Source organism: Poecilia mexicana, unplaced genomic scaffold (genome assembly GCF_051168715.1).
Source record: "Poecilia mexicana isolate PSO_F unplaced genomic scaffold, ASM5116871v1 scaffold_9, whole genome shotgun sequence".
Taxonomy (NCBI): domain Eukaryota; kingdom Metazoa; phylum Chordata; class Actinopteri; order Cyprinodontiformes; family Poeciliidae; genus Poecilia; species Poecilia mexicana.
In genome coordinates, this window is record NW_028263378.1 from 1,764,518 (window position 1) to 1,787,937 (window position 23,420).

General features: G+C 37.7%; 2 protein-coding genes across 5 annotated transcripts; one reads left to right on the forward strand and one right to left on the reverse strand.

Moving 5' to 3' along the window:
• Positions 1-868: 868 nt before the first annotated feature.
• Positions 869-2,458, reverse strand: LOC106918981 (uncharacterized). Its single transcript, XM_014989091.2, has 2 exons — positions 2,275-2,458; positions 869-1,821 (listed from the first exon to the last, which is right to left on the reverse strand). Exon 2 carries the CDS (start codon positions 1,810-1,812, stop codon positions 931-933), a length of 882 nt encoding a protein of 293 aa, XP_014844577.2. The 5' UTR covers positions 1,813-1,821; positions 2,275-2,458; the 3' UTR covers positions 869-930.
• Positions 2,459-6,761: 4,303 nt separating this feature from the next.
• On the forward strand, positions 6,762-22,100 carry gramd2b (GRAM domain containing 2B). 4 transcript variants are annotated; one of them, XM_014989104.2, is made up of 14 exons: positions 6,762-7,675; positions 10,020-10,142; positions 10,878-10,965; positions 12,008-12,077; positions 12,255-12,358; positions 14,157-14,252; positions 14,357-14,428; positions 15,478-15,567; positions 16,534-16,636; positions 17,400-17,540; positions 17,955-18,030; positions 19,164-19,268; positions 19,794-19,878; positions 20,754-22,100. In XM_014989104.2, exons 1-14 carry the CDS (start codon positions 7,587-7,589, stop codon positions 20,793-20,795), a joined length of 1,284 nt encoding a protein of 427 aa, XP_014844590.2. In that variant the 5' UTR covers positions 6,762-7,586; the 3' UTR covers positions 20,796-22,100. The 4 variants fall into 4 exon arrangements, with proteins under 4 accessions (XP_014844590.2, XP_014844592.2, XP_014844593.2 ...); XM_014989106.2 differs by having other exon boundaries at positions 19,797-19,878; XM_014989107.2 differs by having other exon boundaries at positions 19,800-19,878.
• The last annotated feature ends 1,320 nt before the right edge of the window (positions 22,101-23,420 follow it).

Sequence of the window (23,420 nt, forward strand, 5' to 3'; positions counted from 1 at the left end):
ATGAAGTATTTCTACTCTTACTGGAGTAACATTTCTGGATTTTCTACCCACTGAATGAAAACAAAACATTCAACAGAGACACACCTGCAGTTTTTAATAAAATAAATAAAAATAAATAAAAGTTGCTTTTACTGAAAGAAACTGATTTGGAAACTTTTTATTTTGCCTAATGTTGTTATTTTTTGTTACTTATAAATTATTGTCATTTTGGTCTTTAAAATCCCCAAATTTCCACTTAACTTTATATTTTGGTCCATCTGATGATGTAAGTTTTAAATATTAAATGATGTTTTGATCAGTTCTTGAGTAAATACTCTTTTACTTGAGTAAAAATATGTTGAAGTGGTTCTACTCTTATCTTAATTTTAATAGAAATATTCCAATATTATACGTTCTTTTCCAACCAATCGGTTTATCTTTGTTCTTACATCACAGTCTTGTATAAAACAAACATTATTTGTACTGATGTTTTATTGTTTGTGTGATTGTTTCTTTATTTTCTTACAACTTGCTGCAAGAAAATGATAAATTAATTTGTGATATTCATGTTTTGACTGAGTGATCGATTCGTTTCCCTGTCAGGAATCGGGTTCAGAACCCAGAAATACTTTTCTGATCTCAACTCTTCAACAGAGAATCAGAACCAGACTAAAACTTTTTGTTTTTTGAATAAAGTTATAAAATTACAATAATACTGTCATAATGTTATGACTTTATAAGAAAACAGAACATTACGGGATATTGGATCAGAACCGCTGAATAACTGGAAGCTGATTCTAACAGATGAAAAGTTTCTGGATACCAAAAAGCTTCTTCTGGTGTCTACTTTATAAACTTTATTGATCAGTAATCAGATTCAGAGAAATCATTTCTCAGATGACAGAAGATGTTTATTGGCTCTCACTGAGCATGCTCAGAAACAATCAACCTTTACTTAAAACACAGAAACATTTTGTGGCCTGAACTTTTCAGGTTGAGATCTGTATCGATGACATTAATGCCGGCTTTGCTATACGCTTCCTTTGCTTTTGGGTGGAGGATCACCGTGATAAACGAAATGGGAGATTTGGTGACTTCATCTTTTTTGTACCACAGGTACAACGGGGTTCCTTTGGTGCCATCATTCAGGTTTGTTTTCACCTTCTGATAGCCTGCTTTCACCAAACGACTCTCCTTCGACGTATCAGTTGTGATCTTCAGATCTGTGATGGCCTTCTTCTCATCAGTGGTTTGTTGGTAAAAGATGAGGATGTCAGATCCACCTGAATCTCTGTTGATGTCTTCATCTATTCGGGTGTAACCTTCACGGAATAATTCATAGTTTGATATATCACCAGCATTGACCTGGATGTCACAGATGTAGGTTTGATGCTGTCTCTTCATCCACAGGTAGATCAAATCTCCTCCAGCTTTCCGGTTCAGATCGCAGGCTGACCTCTCCCACTGAGGCTGGGCCTTCTTGGTATTATCTTCTGCATCAGTGGAGACGGCCAGCTCCACGATTGGGACGTCGCACTCAGTATAACCTTTGAAGAACCACAGGAAGACGTCGCTGCCCCCGGCTCCTTTGTTGAGATTTTTATCGACCAGGCGGTACCCTGCATCCTTCAGACCTTGTTTCATCCAGTCATTGAAGGAAAACTGGATCCTGGTGATCGCTCTGTAGTCAGCGGTTTTGTACCAGAGAAAGATTTTGTTTCCCCGTGCCCCTTTGTTCAGATCAAGAGGAAGTTTGGTGTAACCATTATTACTAAACCAAAGTTCCTCGTCACTGTCCAGAGAGATACAGATATCATTGATGTACTTCTGCATCTTTGGCTCCTGCATCAAAGTTAAACCCAACATGAGACGGAGACTACACCCGATACGACATACATCTGGCTACAGAGGAGAATTTACAGAAAGAAATTATTTTATTTACAAAAGTCAATAAAGGAAACAAACTGGAGTTTTTATATCTGATAAATATGATACATCTCTTTCTCACTGAGATTCAGCTGCAACAAACAAAAATAAAATATAATTTATATGCATTGATAAAACTGTAAAAGCAGAACTAGTGGTTCTAAAGTTGGTTTGAATCAAGCTTGAAATTCAGACAAAACAGAAATATTTCCAGATTTTAAAAGGATTTGATAGAAAAACGGGTCAAATATGAACCCAGCTGGTTCTGTCCAGTTTGTCAAAAATGATGGTTTCCATGTCAAACTGCTCAGTGACAGTTTCACTGTTAAACAGTTAAAGAGAGATGAATGGATGAAGCTGAACACTCACCTGTCTGCAGGCGATTGGCTGGTTGGATCTTCTGGCTGAAGGCTGCTGTACCTGAGCTGCTCACCTGGTCTTTATAAACCTGCTGGGAGCCGAGAGACGGTGGGAAAACCTCCGAGAAAACAAAATGAGCTACACAAAGAAACACGACTTCGCAGCAGATCTTCCACCTGCTGCGATAAGCAATAAAAACATCTACTTCCTGTTGGGTCAGAACTACTTGTCAAACTGGAACATGAAGCATTTTTCTGCTCCTTCAGCTGCAGAAAAATTCAGTGAAACCACCATCCACTTCGTTTCTCTGGAAACCAACCGGTTTAACAGATCGTATCAAAACTACAAAGTCATAGAAAGCAGTCAGCAGCTGAAGCATTCAGTTTTGTCAAGTGGCATTGTTAAATGTTTATTAATGTTTCATTGATTTCATTTCAAAAGCAGCTCTAATCAGGTTTTCTGGAAGTTTGTTCCAGATCTGTGGTGCATAGAAGCTGGATGCTGCTTCTCCATGTTTGGTTCTGGGGATGCAGAGCAGAATCAGAACGAGAACCTGAACCTGAACCAGAACCAAAAGAACCTGAGAGATCTGAAGGTTGATATAACAACAGCAGATCTTCAGTGATTTTTAAATGACCAGCAGGATTTAAAGTCTCATCGCTCAGTGAAGGTCTGTAGAACTGGGTGGTGTAGAACTGGGTGGTGTAGAGCTGGGTGGTGTAGAACTGGGTGGTGTAGAGCTGGGTGGTGTAGAACTGGGTGTTGTAGAACCAGGTGGTGTAGAGCTGGGTGGTGTAGAGCTGGGTGGTGTAGAACAGGGTGTTGTAGAGGTGGGTGGTGTAGAACTGGGTGGTGTAGAACTATAGAACTAGGTGGTGTAGAACTGGGTGGTGTAGAACTATAGAACTAGGTGGTGTAGAACTGGGTGGTGTAGAACAGGGTGGTGTAGAGCTGGGTGGTGTAGAGCTGGGTGGTGTAGAACTGGGTGTTGTAGAACCAGGTGGTGTAGAGCTGGGTGGTGTAGAGCTGGGTGGTGTAGAACAGGGTGTTGTAGAGGTGGGTGGTGTAGAACTGGGTGGTGTAGAACCAGGTGTTGTAGAACCAGGTGGTGTAGAGCTGGGTGGTGTAGAACAGGGTGTTGTAGAACTGGGTGGTGTAGAACCAGGTGGTGTAGAACCAGGTGTTGTAGAACCAGGTGGTGTAGAACCAGGTGGTGTAGAACCAGGTGTTGTAGAACCAGGTGGTGTAGAGCTGGGTGGTGTAGAGCTGGGTGGTGTAGAACCAGGTGGTGTAGAACTAGGTGGTGTAGAACCAGGTGGTGTCTTTATCCTCCTGGTTGTAGTCAGAGCTGCAGCATCTGGATCAGTGATTTGTTAGTCAGACCTGTGAAGTCGCTGCTGCAGGAATCAGTGAGTTTCTCTAGATCTCGCTGAGACATTAGTCCTCTGATCCTGGAAATGTTCTTCAGGTGACAGAAAGCCGACTTTGTAACTGCCTTTATGTGACTCTGAGGGTTCAGGTCAGAGAAAAAAACTAATGAAATAGGTCATTATTGGGTCTTTGATCAGGAAAAGGCGTTGCTTAGTAACGTGGTTTAGTCACTTTCAAAAAGTTCTTGTGAAAATGTTCAAGGAGAAACACTTTTGACACAAACTTCCTCCGCCTCCTCCCTGTGCTGCTGCAGCCGTCTGCAGAAACACACCGATTCCAGTCAGAAACAACCAATCACGGTGTAACCGGGTTCTGCTTCACTCCACTGAACCGGGCCGGTCCAAGTGACCCCTCCACTCTGTATTGTGTAGGTTTTTAATGAAGACAAGGAGTTTCTGGGTGATCTGCAGTTTATTTCCTGAACATATCGGGTTTGAATCAGTGCAACGGCTCAGCTTCACTCAGCACAACAGAGCGTTGTTAGCTTTTAACTTAGCACATGAAGAGTTTTATAATATTAACAGAACTAAAAGTACAAAAATTGGTGCCAGGCAGACATTTAGTAAACACTCTATTTGTCTTAGATAGTTAAATTTATGTTTATCTGTTGCTAACACTTTTCTACTGTGTGCTGAAGAATGCAACTCGCCTCTTGTGTAGCTTTCACAGACTGGCCCTGAGGACAGGAGCCAGCAGCATAACCAGCCACACAGAGAGGGGGCGCTATTTCCCCATTACACTGATACATAAAGCAAGTGGGATTCTACAACCTAAACACTGTTACATCCCCCTCTGAATTCCACTTGCACCCCGAAATAAACAAATATCACAAACAAAAGCAACACCCCCACTAAAAAAACAAGCCAGATACACCACAGCAACCAGAAGAGGAAAAGAGAACAAAAACACATTTAGCATTCTGGACAGTTTCCAACAGCATATCCAGAGCCATTGAGATGTGATGAATCTGCTCAGCAAATTCCAGGTGGTACAGTTACAAAGAACATCCAGTCAGACGACTATTCGCAAAAGAATCAGTAACTTCTGATTCTCAAAAAAGAATCTATACATTTGTTTGGTTCATCACACATGTGGGAAGCATAAAAACAAAATATGCCTATTACATATTTTACCAAATTACAGCCATATGCCATCCTGATACAGATAAATGAAAACAAAAGCACCTTGTTTGTTCTAAAACACATTTTTCTATTACAAGTACAATAAAAAAAAACTCTCTCTTCACTCCAAGACTCAAACCTTTTCTGTTTTCTGGTGCATCATAAGTTACCTTCCCAGCCCTGATCTAGTGTGGTTCCCCACCGCCCCGTCAACAACAGTACGGTCTCCAGTGGGCACAACATTATCAGGTGAGACAGGAACCGTAAGGCAAACAGTCTGGATGATGCTCAGCAGCGGTTTCTGCCTCCAAAGCTGAAGAGCATGTAGCTGGATCCAAGGACATGACCAGGTCAGATTGTTGCTCATCACTGGTCCAGCAATGAGGAAGAGTCTCATCTCTTCCTCATTGCTGCTCCTTTAAAGCTGCAGGTTGTTGCGAAACAGTCGGTTTCATTCTGTGTGGAAACCAACCGGTTTAGGAGAACCGGTCAGTTCACCTGATTCTGTTTAGTTAGTGTCGGCTCCATGTAGACGTATCACTCAGCAACTCAGGAAACGGAAGAGAAATCAATCAAGCAACATTACAGCATGACGTAAAGCTCAGAAAAGATGATTTTATAATAATACAACCCTCTTAAAGTAGCGGTACCATGTGTTCTCAAGGCACATAATCCTATTTTAGAGTATAATTAAGTAACTATGATAGTTCAGTTGTTATAAAAACACTCAGTTATAACTTAAAAGAAATTTGACTGCAGACAGAGCAGAGAGGGCAAAGGTTTCACTTGTTATAATTATAATTCAGTTTTATATATTAATAAATATGTGTTTTGTCTGTTTTTGATATTGTTCATGTATTTTTATGTTGTTCTTTGTGCTTAAAATGCAAAACATTTCCCCCTGGGACTGAACTGAGATACAAAAAAGAAAGAGAAGAACTGATCACAGTTTCACAGCCAAACAGATCGCCAGAAATACCAGCAAAAAGAGAGTAGTAGGAGAAGAACGTGAGGAAGAGTGGTGAGTTTGTCCAGCAGCTTCAGCCTATTGCAGCATAGAAACAGCAACCTGATAATTAGGGCAGCAGCAAATGGAGCAGCTATCAAAGCAAACAAACAGAGCAGCAGATAGTCTGAGGGGTCGGGGTGAAGGGTCATCCACCTACATGCCCCGCCATGTTTACCTCAGGCTGAGCCGGCACGCCGCGTTCTGGAACAGAGTTCCTGATGCGTTATGGTGCAACATGAGCTGATCCACAAAACATTTACTGATCAAAACCTTCTGCAGCGAACAAATGTGTTTATCAAACTTTTTCTGCAGGAAGTTTGTTTCCCAAAAGTTTTCTGAGCCTGAAAAGCTTCAATCAGGCCAGAACAGCAGCTGCGTTTCTATTGGCCAGATAATTACACAGTTTAACATTTTGAAAATACATTTTCTGAAGGGAAACACAGCAGTTTAAAAAAAACCTGAACTAAGATTGAAATTGGTTTATTTTGCAAATCTGAACTGAAAACGCTTGTTTCACATCACACGAGTCACATGGTCAACAACCGGATGTTACTACTGGTAGAAATGAAGAAGAAGACAGGAAGTGGTTGGAGGATGTTGGGCAGGATGTGAAGGTGAATCTGTGGAGGAGAACAGCAAAAATATACCAGTTTAATCAGCAGAAAAGAGGAGCAGATGTGCAGAAATCGTCGCTTCCTTCTGGCAGCAGAAATGCAGGAAAAATCTGAAGGAGATTTTATGTTTCAGGCTCCATTCAAAATATTGTGGAGTAAAGATTTGGCTTCAGGTTCGTCTCTGTTTGTGTTTCAAAGTCCATCAGGTTGAATCTGTGAGGGGCTGAAGTTCGTCCATCAGACCGTAAATAAACAGAAGCTAAAAAAATCCACCAGTCAACTACAGGTTTGATTTCTGCTCTTCAGTTCTGGTCTGAGAGTTTTTGCAGCTGATCCACACAAAGTTTCAACTCAGCTCAGAAATTTCATGGTTTTTTCTCGAAAACTTCAAATTAATCTAAAAATTTCTGAGTTTTTACTTACAATTTTTTTGGTTTTAGAGCTCAGAAATTAAGTTGTTTTCTAGAATATTTCTGAGATTAATCTAAATATTTTAAAGTTTTTTTTCAAGCAAATTTTTTTTTTACTTTTGGAGCTGAAAACATTTTCAAGGCTTCTGTATAAAATTTCTGAGGTTTCTAGGACTAATCTAAAATGTTCTGATTTTGTTTCTAGTAAGTTTTTGTCTTTTGAAACTAAAAAATTCAAAAAATTCTGCATATAATTGCTGGGAATAAAAATTTCACAGATTTTGTGGCAAAGTTTTCACTTTTGGAGCTCAGAAATGTTCTTTTTTTTTTTTTTTTTAGAAAATCTAGAAAAAGCTTTTTGGCAGAAAGGTAGTCCTCTTTTTTCCCCATCTGTGTCTGCAATATGTGGTCCAGATTTCAGCCTGTTTGTGTGTGAAATGTTTTGTTGCTGTAATTTGAGGAAGAGGAAGCAGCTTTGCTGTGTTTCCCCTCTTCACCTCCAGGCTGCCCACTTTTTAAAAAGATGAAGCTTTAGTTTCCAAACACTGCAGGGTGAAATGTCACCGATCAAAGGTTTAAACACACACACACACACACACACACACACACACACACACTCTTACACACCACCTCATCCTGCAGCCTGATTGGCCGGGACATGTGAGACAGAGGGGTGCAGGTAGAGTCTCGGCTCACCTTACGGCTCGGCGGCAGGAAGCAGGATATCCAGGCTGAGATGACGGAGGAATGCGTGGAGCAGCAGACGTCTCAGGACGATGTCAGGACGAGCGGCAGAGGAGCCGCCAAGCAAGGCCGAGATTATCTGTGAGTTCAGGAGAGCAAACACACAGGAACAGCTGATGTACTGTTATTATCTCTGCTTCATGGCGTTAAAAATGGCTTTAAGTGTCTAATGAGTCCATTTGGAAAGTACAGTTGGAGTTCTGTAGAAGCTGCTTCTACTTCTGGAGAAAAGTTGTATTATTTCACTTATAACAACGGAATATTAGGCAGACACTAAGAAAATAATAGAAAAATTAGCAGAAAGTCAAGTTCTACCAAGTTCTATCACTTGATAGAACTTGGTTCTATCAAGTGAACCAAGTCTTGGTTCACTTGATAGAAAGTGAACCAAGACTTTCACTTTGGAAGCTGTTGCAGAAAATATCCTGATTTTGATCTGAATTTAAACTTTGTAAATTTAATTTCTTCGATAAAGCTGCAGACATTAACAGAGCTGCAACAAATAACTTATGATTGTAATGATAATTCAGCAGCTTGAAAACTTCTTTTCACAAAATGAACAAGAAAAAATACATGTTGCAAACTTTGCCGGTTCAGTTTGTGTGCAGAAATTTCTCATAGTTTCACATTTTGTTGCAGTTTTCAGATGTTATTTTATGGCATCAATTCAGTTTATTTATTCTGAATTAGAATAATCCAATCAATCATATACTCGTACGCAGAGACATTTTACCTGCATTCCAGTTTAAATTCCATTTATTATTCAAACTGGTAAAAACAAAACAAACAAAACCTGAGAAAACCAGTCGGTGCATCGAGCTGCTGACTGTGCAACAATCCCTCCCCCTGAGCAACATGGAGCAACAGTGCTGATTAGATTAACATGTTAATTCTGCAACAATCTCTCATTCTAAATAAAGCATGTGGAGACAGTAGAAAGAAAATCTCCCTGTCAACAGAAAACACTGAAGACAAACACATTTCACTGCTGTTGCATGAACTGATGATCACCTCCACTGAGAAGCAGCAGCAGCATCAGGGAGTTCAGGCTGAGAGCAGCAACAAAGGGAGATCCAGTTGGTCCAACAGAGTCCTGCTGCCGCCAGGGCAGAACCGGCTCAGCAGTGGCAGCAGCTGGTTGGAGCCTTCAGATTTTTATCCCAGAGCAAAACGGAGCAGAACCATTTTCTCTGGAACCAGCAGTAAAACATTCGGGTCCATTTGGGCTTCCTCACAGTTCCTTATTATTGTTTTCTATATGCATATATTTAAAATTCTTAATTATGTTTTGGATTTTTTTTTATTGTATATATATATTTTTTTTTTATTTCATTTTCCAAATTATTTTTATTTTTTATTCACTTATTTTGTAATATTAAAAATTGACATATTTTACAATTTCATTGTCTTACATTTTGTTGATGTTTTATTTATATTCATTGCATTTTTATTTTTTATTTGTTTCATTATTATTTTCTTTTATTTTTTATAAATTTTTCTTTGTGTTTTTTAAGTTTTTTATTTTTCCTTCCTTTTTCTTTTGTTTATTTGTTTTTTTCTATTGATTTTCTTACTTTTTCCTTCTTTGTTTTTTATTCCTTTTTTTAGATTAATTCTTTTTGTTATTTTCGTATCTTATCATTTTTTTTCTTTCCGTTTTATTGTTGTTTTAATTTTTTATTGATGCTTTATTAGTTCTGCTGTCCTTCTTTCCTTCTTCACTCCATTTTTTCTGAAGAACACAACCATAAAGATGAGTGGACCAAACCTTCCTCCAGGTGGAACCTCTTCCAGGACCATCTCTGGTTTTTCCTGCAGAGCAAAGATCAGACAGAAATCTGATCTATGAAAGTTTAACACTCAAAGTTTTTACTTTTCATCAAAACTGTAGATAAAAATAAAAGATTTTGAAAGTCGTGACATTTTAAAATATAGAAAATCCACAGAAAACATCATTAATTTCACTAAGAAAAATCAAAATAAAAACTAAATGAGTTTAAAACCTGCTGAGGAACAAAACCTGTTTGCTTTGAGCGTCTTAAACATGACTCAGGATCCACTCTGAGGATTCATGTTGCAGCCATTAGTCGCTGCCAGGCAAATTAATTATTTATTCAGCTGCAGGTAAACCTGAATTCCAGTTTACCAGCATTCCAGTTTAAATTCCATTTATTATTCAAACTGGTAAAAACAACACAAACAAAACCTGAGAAAACCAGTCAGGTTTTGTTTGCTGCTCACTGTGCAACAATTGCTCAGGGGGCAACTGTTGCTTTTAAAGATTCTTTGTTCTTTAAAAACAAAGAATCTTAAAATGAACCCAGGCTGATTGGTGAGTTAAAGTGGACAGTAGCATAAAAGCTGCATGATGAACGGCTCTTTGCAGGTTAATATTTTCTGCTTTTATTGTTTCGTTTATGTCCAGTTCTGATGATGAAGATGTGATGGAGGAGCATCAGAAAATCAGCAGGATGATGGGAGAATCACTGCAGGCTGCAGATCAGGAGCAACTAGAGCCGACAGGCAGGAAGAAACCACAGCTGGTCAGGTATCCACTATGGGTTATTAAATTTAATTTAATTAAATTTAATTAAACATACTTGGGGGACAGAGCAGGGATCCCCAATATTGCAAAATTATATATATATATAAATTCTTCTAGTTTTTTATTCATTAGCATCCACAGTGTTAGCCTCATAGCATATTGGCTAAATTATAATTTAGCATTTTTGCAATAAAATATGGAAAAGACACAGATCTTGGACTTTGGACTGAAACAAATGTTCTGAAAGACTGAGGTAATGAGCAGCTGGCCAGGTTATATAGCATTGAAGGAGATCAATACACAGATATAAATATGACTATTATATTTAAATCTGTGTATTATTGCCTATTAGGCAATAATGCTAATAGGTTAGCATGTGGGCGCTACACCAACTGAGCCCAAACCTAAAGCAGTAATCAAAAACATTTATCCGCTAACACTAAACCCCATTAAAAACACATTTATTAGCATAAGCTAATGCTAAGATGGCTAAATATTTCAAAGTTATCACAAACACTAAAGGTAGTGTTGGCGTCGCATTTAGCTCATTAGCAGAGGTGAGTCCAACACGCCATGCTGGATTTATGTTAATGTGTATTTAAAGTAGATATATTTTTATTTTAACCTATAAACCAAATTAGCATTAAATTAGCATTGTTGGAAGTGAAGAGTCATGTATGGAGGAATAAAACTGTATTTTTTATATTGGGTAATAATTCTCTCTGCTGATCTCTGCAGGTCAAAAACTTTAGACAACTCCATGCTGACTCAGGTCCAGATCGACCCAGAGTCCAAGATAGACAGGAAGAAGTCCCACTACAGCCAGGTGAGTCTGATAGGTTATTAATTGGTTCTGTTCAGGCCTACGATCAATATCTGCATTTCCACTGAGTAGGTAACTGTGTAATTTGACATTTCGAAAATAAATTTGCCTAAAGGGAAAAAGAAAATGTAGAAAAATCTCCAGTTTTTTGAATAAAAGTTTTGTTGCTAGGATTTTTTTTTTCCAAAATTGGTTTATTTCACAAAACTACAATGGAAACACTTTTTTTGCATCACATGATCAACAACAGGATGTTACCACTGGCAGAAACCACAAAGACGAGAGGAAGTAGTAGAAGGATGTGGAGCAGCATAGTTTTTAATGACTAATCAATCAAGTAATGAATTGCAGACATTTCTTTCTGCATTAATATTGTCTCTCCAGAACATTTTCATGAATAATTTATTAAAAGGTTTTGTCTTAGTGAAGAAAAGTTTCTCTACCCAAATAAATTATATTTTTATAAATGTAGGGGTGCTAATTTTTCTTAGGGACAATGTAAGTGGCCAGTGTCTAAAAACGTCGAGTCACTGGAATGAGATCAAAAAGTGTGTGTGTGTGTGTGTGTGTGTGTGTGTGTGCGTGTGCGTGTGTGTGTGTGTGTGTGTGTGTGTTTCAGGTGTGTAACTAAATACAACAGACCTACTGATAGTAGAAGACCTTGAAGACACAACAGTGCTCCGTTTTCTGCTCCAAGAAGATTAATAAAAACAAAGTTAACATGGAATTTCATAAAACTTACAAAATGTTAAAATGTCGTCACACAAACCAACTGGAATGAGGTTGGAATAGATCAAGCAAAGAACAAGTGATCACATAAGATGGAAAAGAGCAGATGGATGGATGGATGATGGATGGATGATGGATAGATGGATTGATTTCTGGCAGATATTTAACCAATTCATCAGTAAAAACTTTTCAATTTCTGTTTTTATAGTTATTTTCCTTCCTGTTTTGTGTCTCAGTGATATTATGTTTTATTTCTCAGTGAAGTTTAGACAGGAAGCCGCTCGGTCAGCTCTCAGTGCTGTTTTCTTTGTTGCAGCTTTCCAAGAGCAACAGTCAGTACCATAAAATATTTAAGGAGATCAGCAAAGAGGAGCAGCTCCGACAGAGTGAGTCTGAACGGTCACAACTCTCTGCTCCACCTTAAATGAACCTCAGAGCTGAACGTCTGATTCCACTTTATTGATCCAGGATGACGTGAAACAGCTGAAATATTCCCTGTTTTAAATATTATATTACATATGAGGCTGCTCAGCTGCTAACTGAGTCACTCACCTGCCTGCCAGGTTACACCTGCGCCCTGCAGAAAGACATCCTGTACCAGGGCCGGATGTTCGTCTCCGATCACTGGATCTGCTTCCACTCCAAGGTTTTTGGCAAAGACACCAAGGTACCACACACACACACACACACACACACAGCCTGTTGTTACAGCAGAGTTCTGGTGGGAACTAAAAGGTTCTGGTTCACCTTAAATATTGTTATTAACTAAAAACCGAATCTGTTTCCGGAAACCAAACAAAGTAAATTTGAGCTGAAAAACAGCCAAACAGTCAAATATCCACGGATAGTGATGATGGATTCCGGCGTTGGCGGAGTAGATTATGAAACTTTAATGAATAAAATCAGAGTTCAGGAATCGAGGAATCAGGGTGTGAGAGCAAGAACAAACAAAATGTATGAAGGGAGAAACAGCAAGCGGAAGCTGCGCTTACATCGCGCAGCTTATTGGACTTAGCTTAATGGAAACAGCAATTTTGAGAAAACCCCCACACCTTTTTCCAAAAAAAGTTTTGGTGCTTGGATGAGGAGTTTTTTTTTCTGTATTGAAATCAATTTATTTCGCAGAACTACAGTGGAAACAGTTTTCGCACCACAGGAATCACAAGATCAACAACGGGATGTTATTACTAGTAGAAAAGACGAAGAAGAAGAAGAAGACAGGAAGTAGTAGGAGGACGAGGCACGGCATGTTTTTTTTAACGATTTAACACTTAAACATGTGTGATTTTAATCGCATTCCTTATTTAATGGAAACACGTCAACAGCAAATAGTTTTTTGTGTGTCATTAGCAGAATATCAACAACGTTTTGTGCAGAGCTGTTTAAATGCCAGGATGGCTGGGAATAATTAATAAACTAAAAGAACAACCAAAGATTAGGACAATATCTATACTAAAACCACCTTGGATATTTTACCCTTTTGTTGCTTTTATAAAGCAATCATGATCAACATTTGTTTTTTCCCCAATCAATCAATCAATCAATCAATCAATCAATCAATCAATCAATCAATCAATCAATCAATCAATCAATCAATCAAGTTTATTTGTATTACACATTTCAGCAACCAGGCAGTTCAAAAAAGTTTCATAAAAAGACAAAATGAAAAGTCAGAGAAATATTATAGTCACCAACTGACAAACCAGTAACAAACATTACTTTTTGTCGAGTGACATTTTTGTAAAAAAAAAAAAAAGACAAAAATTTACCTCCAAAAAATTCTTTATTGCCAAAATGAAAGCTAATTTCTACAAAATAATTTAGAAATCAAAAACATTTAACATAAAATAATTTAATAAATATTTACCCCCTTTAAAGCATGCCCAACTAAAGCTACATGGAGATGGTTTTGGAGTGGCCTAGTCAAAGCCCTGGCCTGTTCACAGCTGATTCCTACCAACAGTTTAGCAGAAAGAAAAACTGTCTGACTGATCCACACAGACTTCCTGCTGGGACGGCAGCCAGAGGCGCAAATACTGGAACAGAGGGAATATTTATGCAGAAACCTAAATATTATAGCTTAAGTGTCATTACTTTGTAATAGTTTACTTCAATTTGACTTTATAGTTTATTTTTCATTTGTTTTTTGTAAATTTTGGTCAAAAAAGTCAAATTTTGTTGACTATGATAGATTTATAAATGCAATAAAAAGAGTCAAACATCCTAGGGGTGAATAGGTTTTACAGGCGCTTCAGTAAAATGAAAGCAGTGCAAAAAATAAACACTTATCACAGAAATAGAGCGTTACTGGACAAATTAAATCATAGATATTCCGTATTCAATGTTGATTAGAGTAAATCTGAAATAAATTCAGACATTTTAAAATCCCTGAAGCAGTTTTACTTTATAATTAAATCAAGTCCAGATGTGGATTAGCTAAAAATATATTTTATTTTTTATTTCAGATTGCCATCCCAGTGATGTCCATCACCAACATCAAAAAGACCAAAACCGCCATCTTGCTGCCAAACGCTCTGGTGATCGCCACCACCAACGACAGAGTGAGAAATCAAACGCGTCCAACCAGCTCACTTCCTGTTCAATAACCGATAATCAGCTGATACTGACTGGTGGGTGAGCAGACTTTCTTCTTCTGTTGCCACAGTACGTGTTCGTCTCCTTCCTGTCCAGAGACAACACCTACAAGTTCCTGACGTCACTCTGTCTCCACCTAGAGGTGAGACGGAGTAATGCATAAAAACCCTGTAAATTCTAGACCAACAGGTAAAAATAGTGCACAAAAATCCGATGTTTTCAAGAGACAATGAGGGAAATTAGCAGCTTAGCTTCATTCTGGTTTTCAGGAGCTGATAATTTTATGTCAGTTTTATTGTTTCTTCAACTGAAATCAAGCAAAAGAATAATACTTTCTAGATTTAGTTTTTGCTGAAATATTCCTTCATAAAATATTCACAAGCAGCAACTGAAACACTTTGGAACAAGAGCTAGAAATTAAAAACTAGATTGTAATCAGAAAAGATCATTTAAAGCTGCAGCATGAAATTATTATTTTAAAAAGTCTGGTTTTTTTTTACATATTTGTTAAAATTGGTGTGACAGATCGTTACTCAACAGATGATCTGTGAAAAGATCGAACTCCTCCCTGAGCTACTAGTACTGTCTGAAGAAATGCAGCCAATCAGAGCCAGGAGGAGGGGCTTAGTGCTGTCCATCATCTCGTTTACTCGCTGCTAAATGTGCTGATGACAGAGAAACTACTTAACGTTACAGGAAAAACATTTTTCCATTGTCATCGGTAGCTACGCTAACTAGCATTAGCATCCAAGGCAGGCTATGCTATCTGCAGCATAAAAGAGAGTGAGGAGGGTGATTGACAGCGCTAAGACCCGCCTCCTGGCTCTGATTGGTTGTTTCTAGTTAGCACTGGGAGAACCCACTCAGTTTCAACAAATGAGTAAAAAATATTTTTATTAAAGTTACATACTGCAGCTTTAAGAATAAATTTTCTTTACTTTAAAATAATATTCTGGCTTTTAAGATGAATTCAACGGATGATTTCCTGCGTAACAGAGATCCTGATGTGTGGCATGAAAACTCAGCATTTATCAATAAATAACCAATGATTTGATGCAAACTGGCAGATTTCTCTCAGTTTGTTGCTTTATTTGAACGTTTCGACGTTAAATTAACTTATTAAAATGTTCAGAGTCGAATCCGAGTCGTAATATTTGAACCTGCAGCTTCTGGTTGTGTTGACGTTCACAGGGCAGGAGTCCATGCAGCAGCCCGGTTCCTTCCTCAGCTCCACACAGCTTCAGAGGTCAGAGGTCGCCGCTGTTGACCCCATTTCCTATGGTGAGTTCACGTCACAAAATGACTCAACATATTACAGCCTGACCTGCGGAAGTCACAGAGGGAATCATCAGCAGGCCTGTCTGGTGTCCGTCTCACCGCTTCGTACCAAACTGGCTGATAGATTATCATTTATTACCAGTTATTACCAGTTATTACCAGTTATTACCAGTTATTACCAGTTTTCCACCAGTTTTTACTGCCTCCGCGCCTCATCAGACTGCAGCTTTTAAAGCAGCAGGATTGAAGCAGTTATAGATTAGCTAGCAGCGCTAATCCATCCTGAACTTGTTAGAAAACCCAAACAGTCGAGTTCAAGTCATAAATGTTTTCATTTATTCAGATTTTCCTACTTTATTTATAGATTGGCTTTAATTTCTTATTAGTTTGGCAGGAAAAAGTCCAGAGAGAATCAGGCCCAGACTGCACTGCAAAATCACTAAATCTGACCAAGACGTTTTGGTTCAGTTTCTCCTGCAAATATTTTATTACACTTCCACACTGACAGGTAACTTTTCAGCAAAACACAGGAGCTTGTTTGAAGTCTATAATTTCTTAATATTAATTTAAAAAGTCCTACTTCCATTGACAGATTATTTCAATTATAGCAGGACATTGTTCCCATGTTACAAATGAAATTATCTGGAAATGGAACTAGAACATTTTCATCAATATTAATGAATTATTGACTTAAAAAAAGTTCCTATATCTTGCTGAAAAGTTACTTGGAAGTTTGTGTTTTCTTAAGATATTTAAAGTGAAAACTAGACCAACATTATTTGGGAAGATTTTCAGTTTTTGCAGTGCAAGTTAATTCTTTTTAAAAATCACGAGAAAAAAGTCAAAATATTATCAGAATAATGATGCTAAATTACCAGATGAAAGTCAAAAAAGTTATTTTATGATTTCTATTACAATCTTATTCTCATGTGACTTTTATTATTTCAGCTGTGTGTAATTCTCCTGCAGGGTGATTTTGTGGACCTGGACGGAGTCGTGAGGCAGAGACGGCAGGAGCTGGAGGAAAACAGCAGCTCCGACTCTCCGGCTCCAGACTACGATAAGATAGCCGGTACCGCCGTCCGTCTAGTCTGTCTGATTACATTACACATTACCCAGCATTCATAGCACACATGCAGAGCGTGATGCTCTAAAATTAAAACATGGATAACGAGCAGCAGATATCGTGGTGAGGTGGGAGGGAGTCGCTGGGCAAAGCTTTGAACACCTGATGAATGTGATACAACAAACATTTTGGAAAGGTTGAAAATAACAGAAGCATCATGTTGTTTAGGAACAGCAGTGGGCCCAGGATGCAGCCCTGAGGCACACCACAAGTGATTAAAGCACTGGAATAAAAATATGAAATAAACAGAAATATTTTCAAGTTATTATGATTGAAAAGTGGAATTTAAATGAAAACTTTAAGGATTATTTCTGACTGAGAAGAAACAATAACAGTATTTTTAAAAAGTAGTGTGGAACACCAAATGTACCTTAAAATGCATTAATATGCAGAGTGAAACTGTCTTATCTCTAATGCAGCCAACATTCACAGTCTTTCTTATTCAACCAATCAGTGGCCAGGAAAATGAATGCTGCTCCTCGATTGGCTGATTTAAAGCAAATGCTGGCCAATAGTGTGTGAAGCAGCACTGTGTCTAAATCTGCTCTACGGAAAAATCAGCAAGAATTTCATCAATAATTCGGAGGATCATCTGTCATCACAGAACCGTTAAAAGTCGAATCTGAAGATTAAAATAACAAAAAGTTGTAGAACAACAAAAACTCTCGCTGAAAATTGACTTTCAGTTTTTAACCAAATCTTTTTCCAGCAGACCTGCCCATCCCTCACTTCCTGGACGCCCTGAAACAAAAAGGTAACTCGCCTTCTCCGGAGCAGAAGCACAAAGTGAAGAAGCAGCATCAGAACCAGCAGAGCGGCACCAAGAAGTCACAGAACTCGCTCCGGTCCAGTGAGTTCTGCTCACATGTTCACAGAAACAACCCGGATGAACCTTCAGCTGATTCATCCTCTGAAAGGAATAATTATGTCTTAACGTTTGTGGTCAGGTGTGTCCAACAAAAAAATAAAACGTCGGCCATTTTAACTTTAACCAGGATGTTGTGATAAAGACGCTGCACTTTATGAACAAATAGATTAACAACAAGGACAAAACATTCCAGAATCATTTTTGTTTAATGTTTTAGGTGAAGATTGATTGGCAAAAATGAAACCAAATTTCATATTCCTAAATATTCATTTTGACCATATCTGATTGATTTAACTAGATTCTGAAGAGCTTTCCACGTTTTCTGATTATTAAACATTTCTAAATTATTCTTTTTAAAATAATTTAAAAAGAAAAATGAATTTTTTTTGTTTCCAGGTTCAGAGGTCGTGTTCGACAGCAGAGTCATGAAAACCGTTTCTCTCAACACTCTGCTGATTATCTACATGTTTCTGTAAGATTCATTCATTATTTTATTCAAATTAATGTTTCACTGATTTGTTTACTAAATATTCACACAGAGAGAGAATAATAATGGGTCCCGATGGTGAAGTTACAGAACCCAGAATCTACAAGTTTACATGTAGTTTACAAAACTAAATATTTAGCTCTGAGCCAGCAACATATCTAGCTAATATAAAATTCACTTACCAATAAACAGAAGTGACTATCAAAATCAAACCTGGGTCCTAGAGGGAAGTCGTCTAGCTGCTCAATACGCTTCTGTTTTTCTTCTATTTCATGAATCTTCTGCTTGATATGGGCCTCTGGATCCACTTTGTTTCTCTGATCTCAACATTCTTTGTTTTAAACTGAAGAAAAGAAACAACGATAAAGAGGTGACATTAAGCGGTTCAGTTTCACCAACAGGAAATTCTGAAATCAAGTATCAAATCAAAAGATTGTATTAAAAAATACAATGAACTCCCAGCTTTATTTTGGAAGTCCACCTGTGGTTACTGACAAACATTTAGCTCTGAGCTAAGTATTTAGCTTCAACACTTACTTTGCCTAACAAATATGTAATATTTAGTGTATTTTTTTGTTCCCCTCTCTGTTCCCTCTCTGTTCCCTCTCTGTCCTCTCTATGTTCCCTCTCTGTCCCCTCTCTGTTCCCTCTCTATTCCCTCTCTGTCCCCTCTCTTTCCCCTCTCTTTCCTCTCTCTGTTCCCAACTCTGTTCCCTCTCTGTCCCCTCTCTGTTCCCTCTCTATTCCCTCTCTGTCCCCTCTCTTTCCCCTCTCTTTCCTCTCTCTGTTCCCTCTCTTTCCCCTCTCTGTTCCCTCTTTCTGTTCCCTCTCTGTTCCTTATGTTCCCTCTCTGTTCCCTCTCTGTTCCCCTCTATGTTCCCTCGCTGTCCCCTCTCTTTCCCCTCTCTTTCCTCTCTCTGTTCCCAACTCTGTTCCCTCTCTGTCCCCTCTCTGTTCCCTCTCTATTCCCTCTCTGTCCCCTCTCTTTCCCCTCTCTTTCCTCTCTCTGTTCCCTCTCTTTCCCCTCTCTGTTCCCTCTTTCTGTTCCCTCTCTGTTCCTTATGTTCCCTCTCTGTTCCCTCTCTGTTCCCTCTCTGTTCCCTCTCTGTTCCCTTCAGGGTCTGCGTTCTGGTCCTGTCCTCCTGCTATCTGGCCTTCAGGATCGTTTCACTGGAACAGAAACTGACGACGCTCGGCTCCATCAGCGACTTCACGCATCACGAGTGAGTTTCAGTCTCAATCGTTTCAACAAATTATTTAAAATAAAAATCTAATCTAGTTTGAGAAACTAAAATGTGTAGAAAAGACTGAATTTTACCAACATTACATATATTTCTTTATAATTTACACACTATAAAAACACACATTTCTCTGCACTTCAGCATCTCTGTCAGACCAAACAAACCAGCCGACCAGCATCCAGCTGAAACACAAACAGCAATAAGAAGGAAATAAACTTTGGTTTGTTAACATCGGCCCGGTTCTACTTATCGGACCGATACCGGTGCTGGTATTTCCTACGTTTTGTTTGCATTAATTTTGACTTTGGACGACTTTTGGTGTAAAGAAAAGTCCAGATATATTTAACTGCAGATATTTGCTGATGTATGCAGAATTTTTTGGAGGATTCCCATGTTCCTCTGTGTGTGTGTGTGTGTGTGTGTGTGTGTGTGTGTGTGTGTGTGTGTGTGTGTGTGTGTGTGTGTGTGTGTGTGTGTGTGTGTGTGTGTGTGTGTGTGTTTTCCTAGAAGCAGTTTCCTTCCTGGGAGTCCTGATGTGAACACGGAGCTCTTCTCTGAACTGCTGGCCATCAACCTGCTGAAGCTGGAGAAGGTTGGTTTTCCTGATCCCATTAAAACTCGTCGTTCCTTGATGATTTACAGGTTCTGAACATCTGAGGGTCAAATTAAGAAAGTTTTCCAGAAATCAGAGGATCACTGGAAACGACAGATCTTCTGGTTCTCTTGTGCTTTTCTTTTTTGAAACAATCCACAAAATTCTCCTTTAATCTCTGGAAATAGTTTTATTCGTCCAACTCACAGCCATAACTGCATGTGGAGAAAAAAGCAGGGAGGTTTTTCAGGTAAAACTCTCTGATTGGCAATAATCAATCATTTATAGTCAGCGATCTGACCAGAGAAACGTGGATCTGTTAGACGATCCTCGTTGTTCAGTCTGAACTTTGTTTCTGAGAAACATCAACATTTGAGTCTGCAGGGGATCGCTCCTACAGTTACACTGTAAAGAATAACAGCAGTAATTTGGGTTATTTAGTCTGCCATAAGGGGAAAAGATGGCGGCTCATTTTCAACATTTTATTCAGTCATTTATAAATATCACAGTTTAGATTATTTAGCTTCAAACTACGTATTTTGTTAGGTCCAAACTAAATATTTGGTTAGCAAGCTAAGTATTTATTTGAAGCTAAATGCTAACCAACTAAATATTTAGCTCCATATTGAATATTTAGCTAGCGAGCTAAGTATTTAGCTCTAACTAAATGTAGGAAGTATGTCTTCCTTCAATCCTTACAGATTAACTTTGTTCATAAAATATTTTACTGTATAATTTACATCATAACTTTTTGTACTGATTAACAGTTTTGCTCATATCGATCGTATCAATAATCAAATCTAACTTACATGAATCTAAACAGTTATTTTGTTTCTATGTTCAGAATCGTCCTGACAGACTGTCTGTGTTTCCAGGTCCAGAAGAATCTGCAGAGGCTGCTGGAAGAAGCTGCATGACTGAACTGGGAACCAGTATGAGAGCTTTGTACATAAACTGTGAATATTTAATTTATTCTATGCAGGCAGTAAAACGGGAACCTGCTGCAGCCGAGGCCTGAGAAATTAATCAAACTGTAAACTGACTGACTTTCTGTTAAATTCATGCTGGCAGTGAAACCGACGCCTACTTTTAGAAACAAACAGTGACGTCGCCCTCTACCTGCAGGAAAAGTATCTGCATCTGATAGCTGTAAAGAAGCCATCAGAACCAAACTGGATCAATGTGAACAATTACCTGGCTTTGACTAGGCCAAAACACATCTCCACAGGTGGAGCTGCTGGTGGGAATCAGTAGCTGCGTTTTCTGTTACAAATGTACGCTATCTGTGTTAATGTCACGCTAATGTCGAAAAACAGAGTTTTATAATTGCAGAGTTTCCATTAAATCAGAAACACAATTAAAATCAAACAGGAATAATTTTGGTCCTGTAATAAGTCATTAAAAAACACGCAGCGCCGCCATCGTCCAACCACTTCCTGTCTTCTTCTTCTTCATGGTTTACGGCAGCAGTAACATCTGGTTGTTGATCATGTGACTCGTGTGACGTCAGACTAATTTTCATATAAGCACAAAACCTTTTTATTAAAAAACATGAGTTTATTTTAAACTCATGTTTAAAATAAACATGAGTTTATTTTAAACATGAGTTTAAACAACAGAGGCAAAATCCTGTTTTCTTTTTTTAGAAGGAAATGGCAAAATAAACAGACGCTGTAAAGAAAGTAAATGACTTAGTGGAAACAAATATATGCACAGCAGCCAGTAGCATTAAAGAATTGGACTTTGTCACTAAATAACTAATGACCAAAGTGTTTACGTCTTTTTTCATGAAGCATTAAACCCAGTAAACTTTTAAAACATCATCTGGAAATCATTACTTCTGATTTAGGTGCTTTTCTCCTGATTTTATTCAAGTTTCTGGACATTTCTAGTAGCTGAATCTGAATAACTTCAGGTTCTTGTTGTTCAGTTTGTTTTTTCAGTTTTGTGTTTTTTTAATTCAGTGTTTTACTCAAACATGTTTTAAACTCAGTTTATTTCAAACTATTGGAAACTTGAAGGATGCATGAATATGCATTTCAAATAATTTAACATTTAAGACTGAATGTGAACAGGTGCAGACAAAAACTGGGTTAATTTTTTAATGCATTAAAATGTTGTGATTTATTAAATCTATTGGGGAATAAATGCTATTTTGGGGAAATGAATTCATTTTGGGAAGTAATTATCTATTTTTAAATAAAAGTTTATTTTTGCTGTAATTTTGTCCATTTCTTGTTTTTTCTCATGTTTCAAACATGATTTTATTTCACAGCTTTTACAGAAAGGACAGTTTGAGTTTTTACTGAAGCTTCAGTTACAAAGTTTTCATCCTGTTGGATGTTTTTACAAATCAATCAATCAACAAAATTTGGCTTTTTGTCAACAAACATTTTCCTAAAACAAAAAAAACTTTTTATGTCAAAATTCAAACTAGTTTCTGCAAAACGAGGATGAAAATATTAAACAGGACTTCAGTATTTAGTAGAGCTAAATGATGATTTAAAAGATAAAACATCCAGCGGTGTGAAAGCTTTTAAAGAAGTTAAATATACTTACCACTTATCTTTGATTTTTATTCATGAATAAAATGTTGTTTTTTTTATTTATCCATTTTTAAGATAATGTTGTGGTTTCATCGTTTGCTGCTTCTTGGACTGATAAAAGTGTTAAAAACTGGAGACAAAATGTTCATTATAGGAAAGAAGCTGCTGACGTTTCTTGAAGAAATTTTAGTATTTCTGTTAGATTAATAATTTAATTTAATCTGATTGAAAACCAGAAGGATAAAAAGTGGGTTATTAGAAGCTGCTTAGGGCCGAAGTTTGACGAACTCGGCTAAATGATTAGCAGGTTCAGTTATCGGTTTCCTGACTGGAGGTTTCGGCCGTTAATCCTCGGCTGTTTGAGGAGGGTTTTCCTGGAGACTGTGATTCTTTTCAGGGTCAATCCTAATTCCTGCTGACCACAGAGACCAGCTGATGATCCGTTTCTGCTCAGCTTTAACCGGAGGCGATCCATAAATACTTTACTAAAACCAAAAATAAAAACTTGGGTTCATTTATTCTCCTTATTTTAATTTGACCATCTGGTCAATTACGAACAGAAACAAATCTGCTGCATGAAAATTTGAAGAAAATTTTCTACATATAATTAATAATTTCTCAAAATGAAATGTACAACTACCTTTCATATTTAAATAAAAAAAACTGGAGCTGATGAAGAAAGAAGTTAAAGAATTTTCAGATTTTAAGGTTTTATGTCAGTGAAGATGTTAAAGTTTGGTAATAAAATGAGAATAGGTTCAACTCGTTTCCATATTTTCTGAAGAATTTTGATTTTCCAGACATTTTTCTGCAGGAATATATAAACTGTTTGACCTGACTACAATCTGAAGTATTTGAATGATTCGGAAAAGATTCATCCGGAAAACTGTAAATATCTATAATCCATTAAAAACCAAAACATGTCTTCAAGAGGGAGATGATAGAACAAATGGAATATAAAAATGTTCTTCATCTTATTTATTATGTTGGTTTTAT

Excerpts from the sequence above, each read along its gene's own strand:
- gramd2b (XM_014989104.2), top strand. The coding sequence starts at position 7,587 with ATGACGGAGGAATGCGTGGAGCAGCAGACGTCTCAGGACGATGTCAGG. Across the intron at positions 14,429-15,477 it reads CACTCTGTCTCCACCTAGAG|GGCAGGAGTCCATGCAGCAG; the intron begins GTGAGACGGAGT and ends TGACGTTCACAG. Across the intron at positions 19,879-20,753 it reads ACCTGCTGAAGCTGGAGAAG|GTCCAGAAGAATCTGCAGAG; the intron begins GTTGGTTTTCCT and ends CTGTGTTTCCAG.
- LOC106918981 (XM_014989091.2), bottom strand. The coding sequence starts at position 1,812 with ATGCAGAAGTACATCAATGATATCTGTATCTCTCTGGACAGTGACGAG.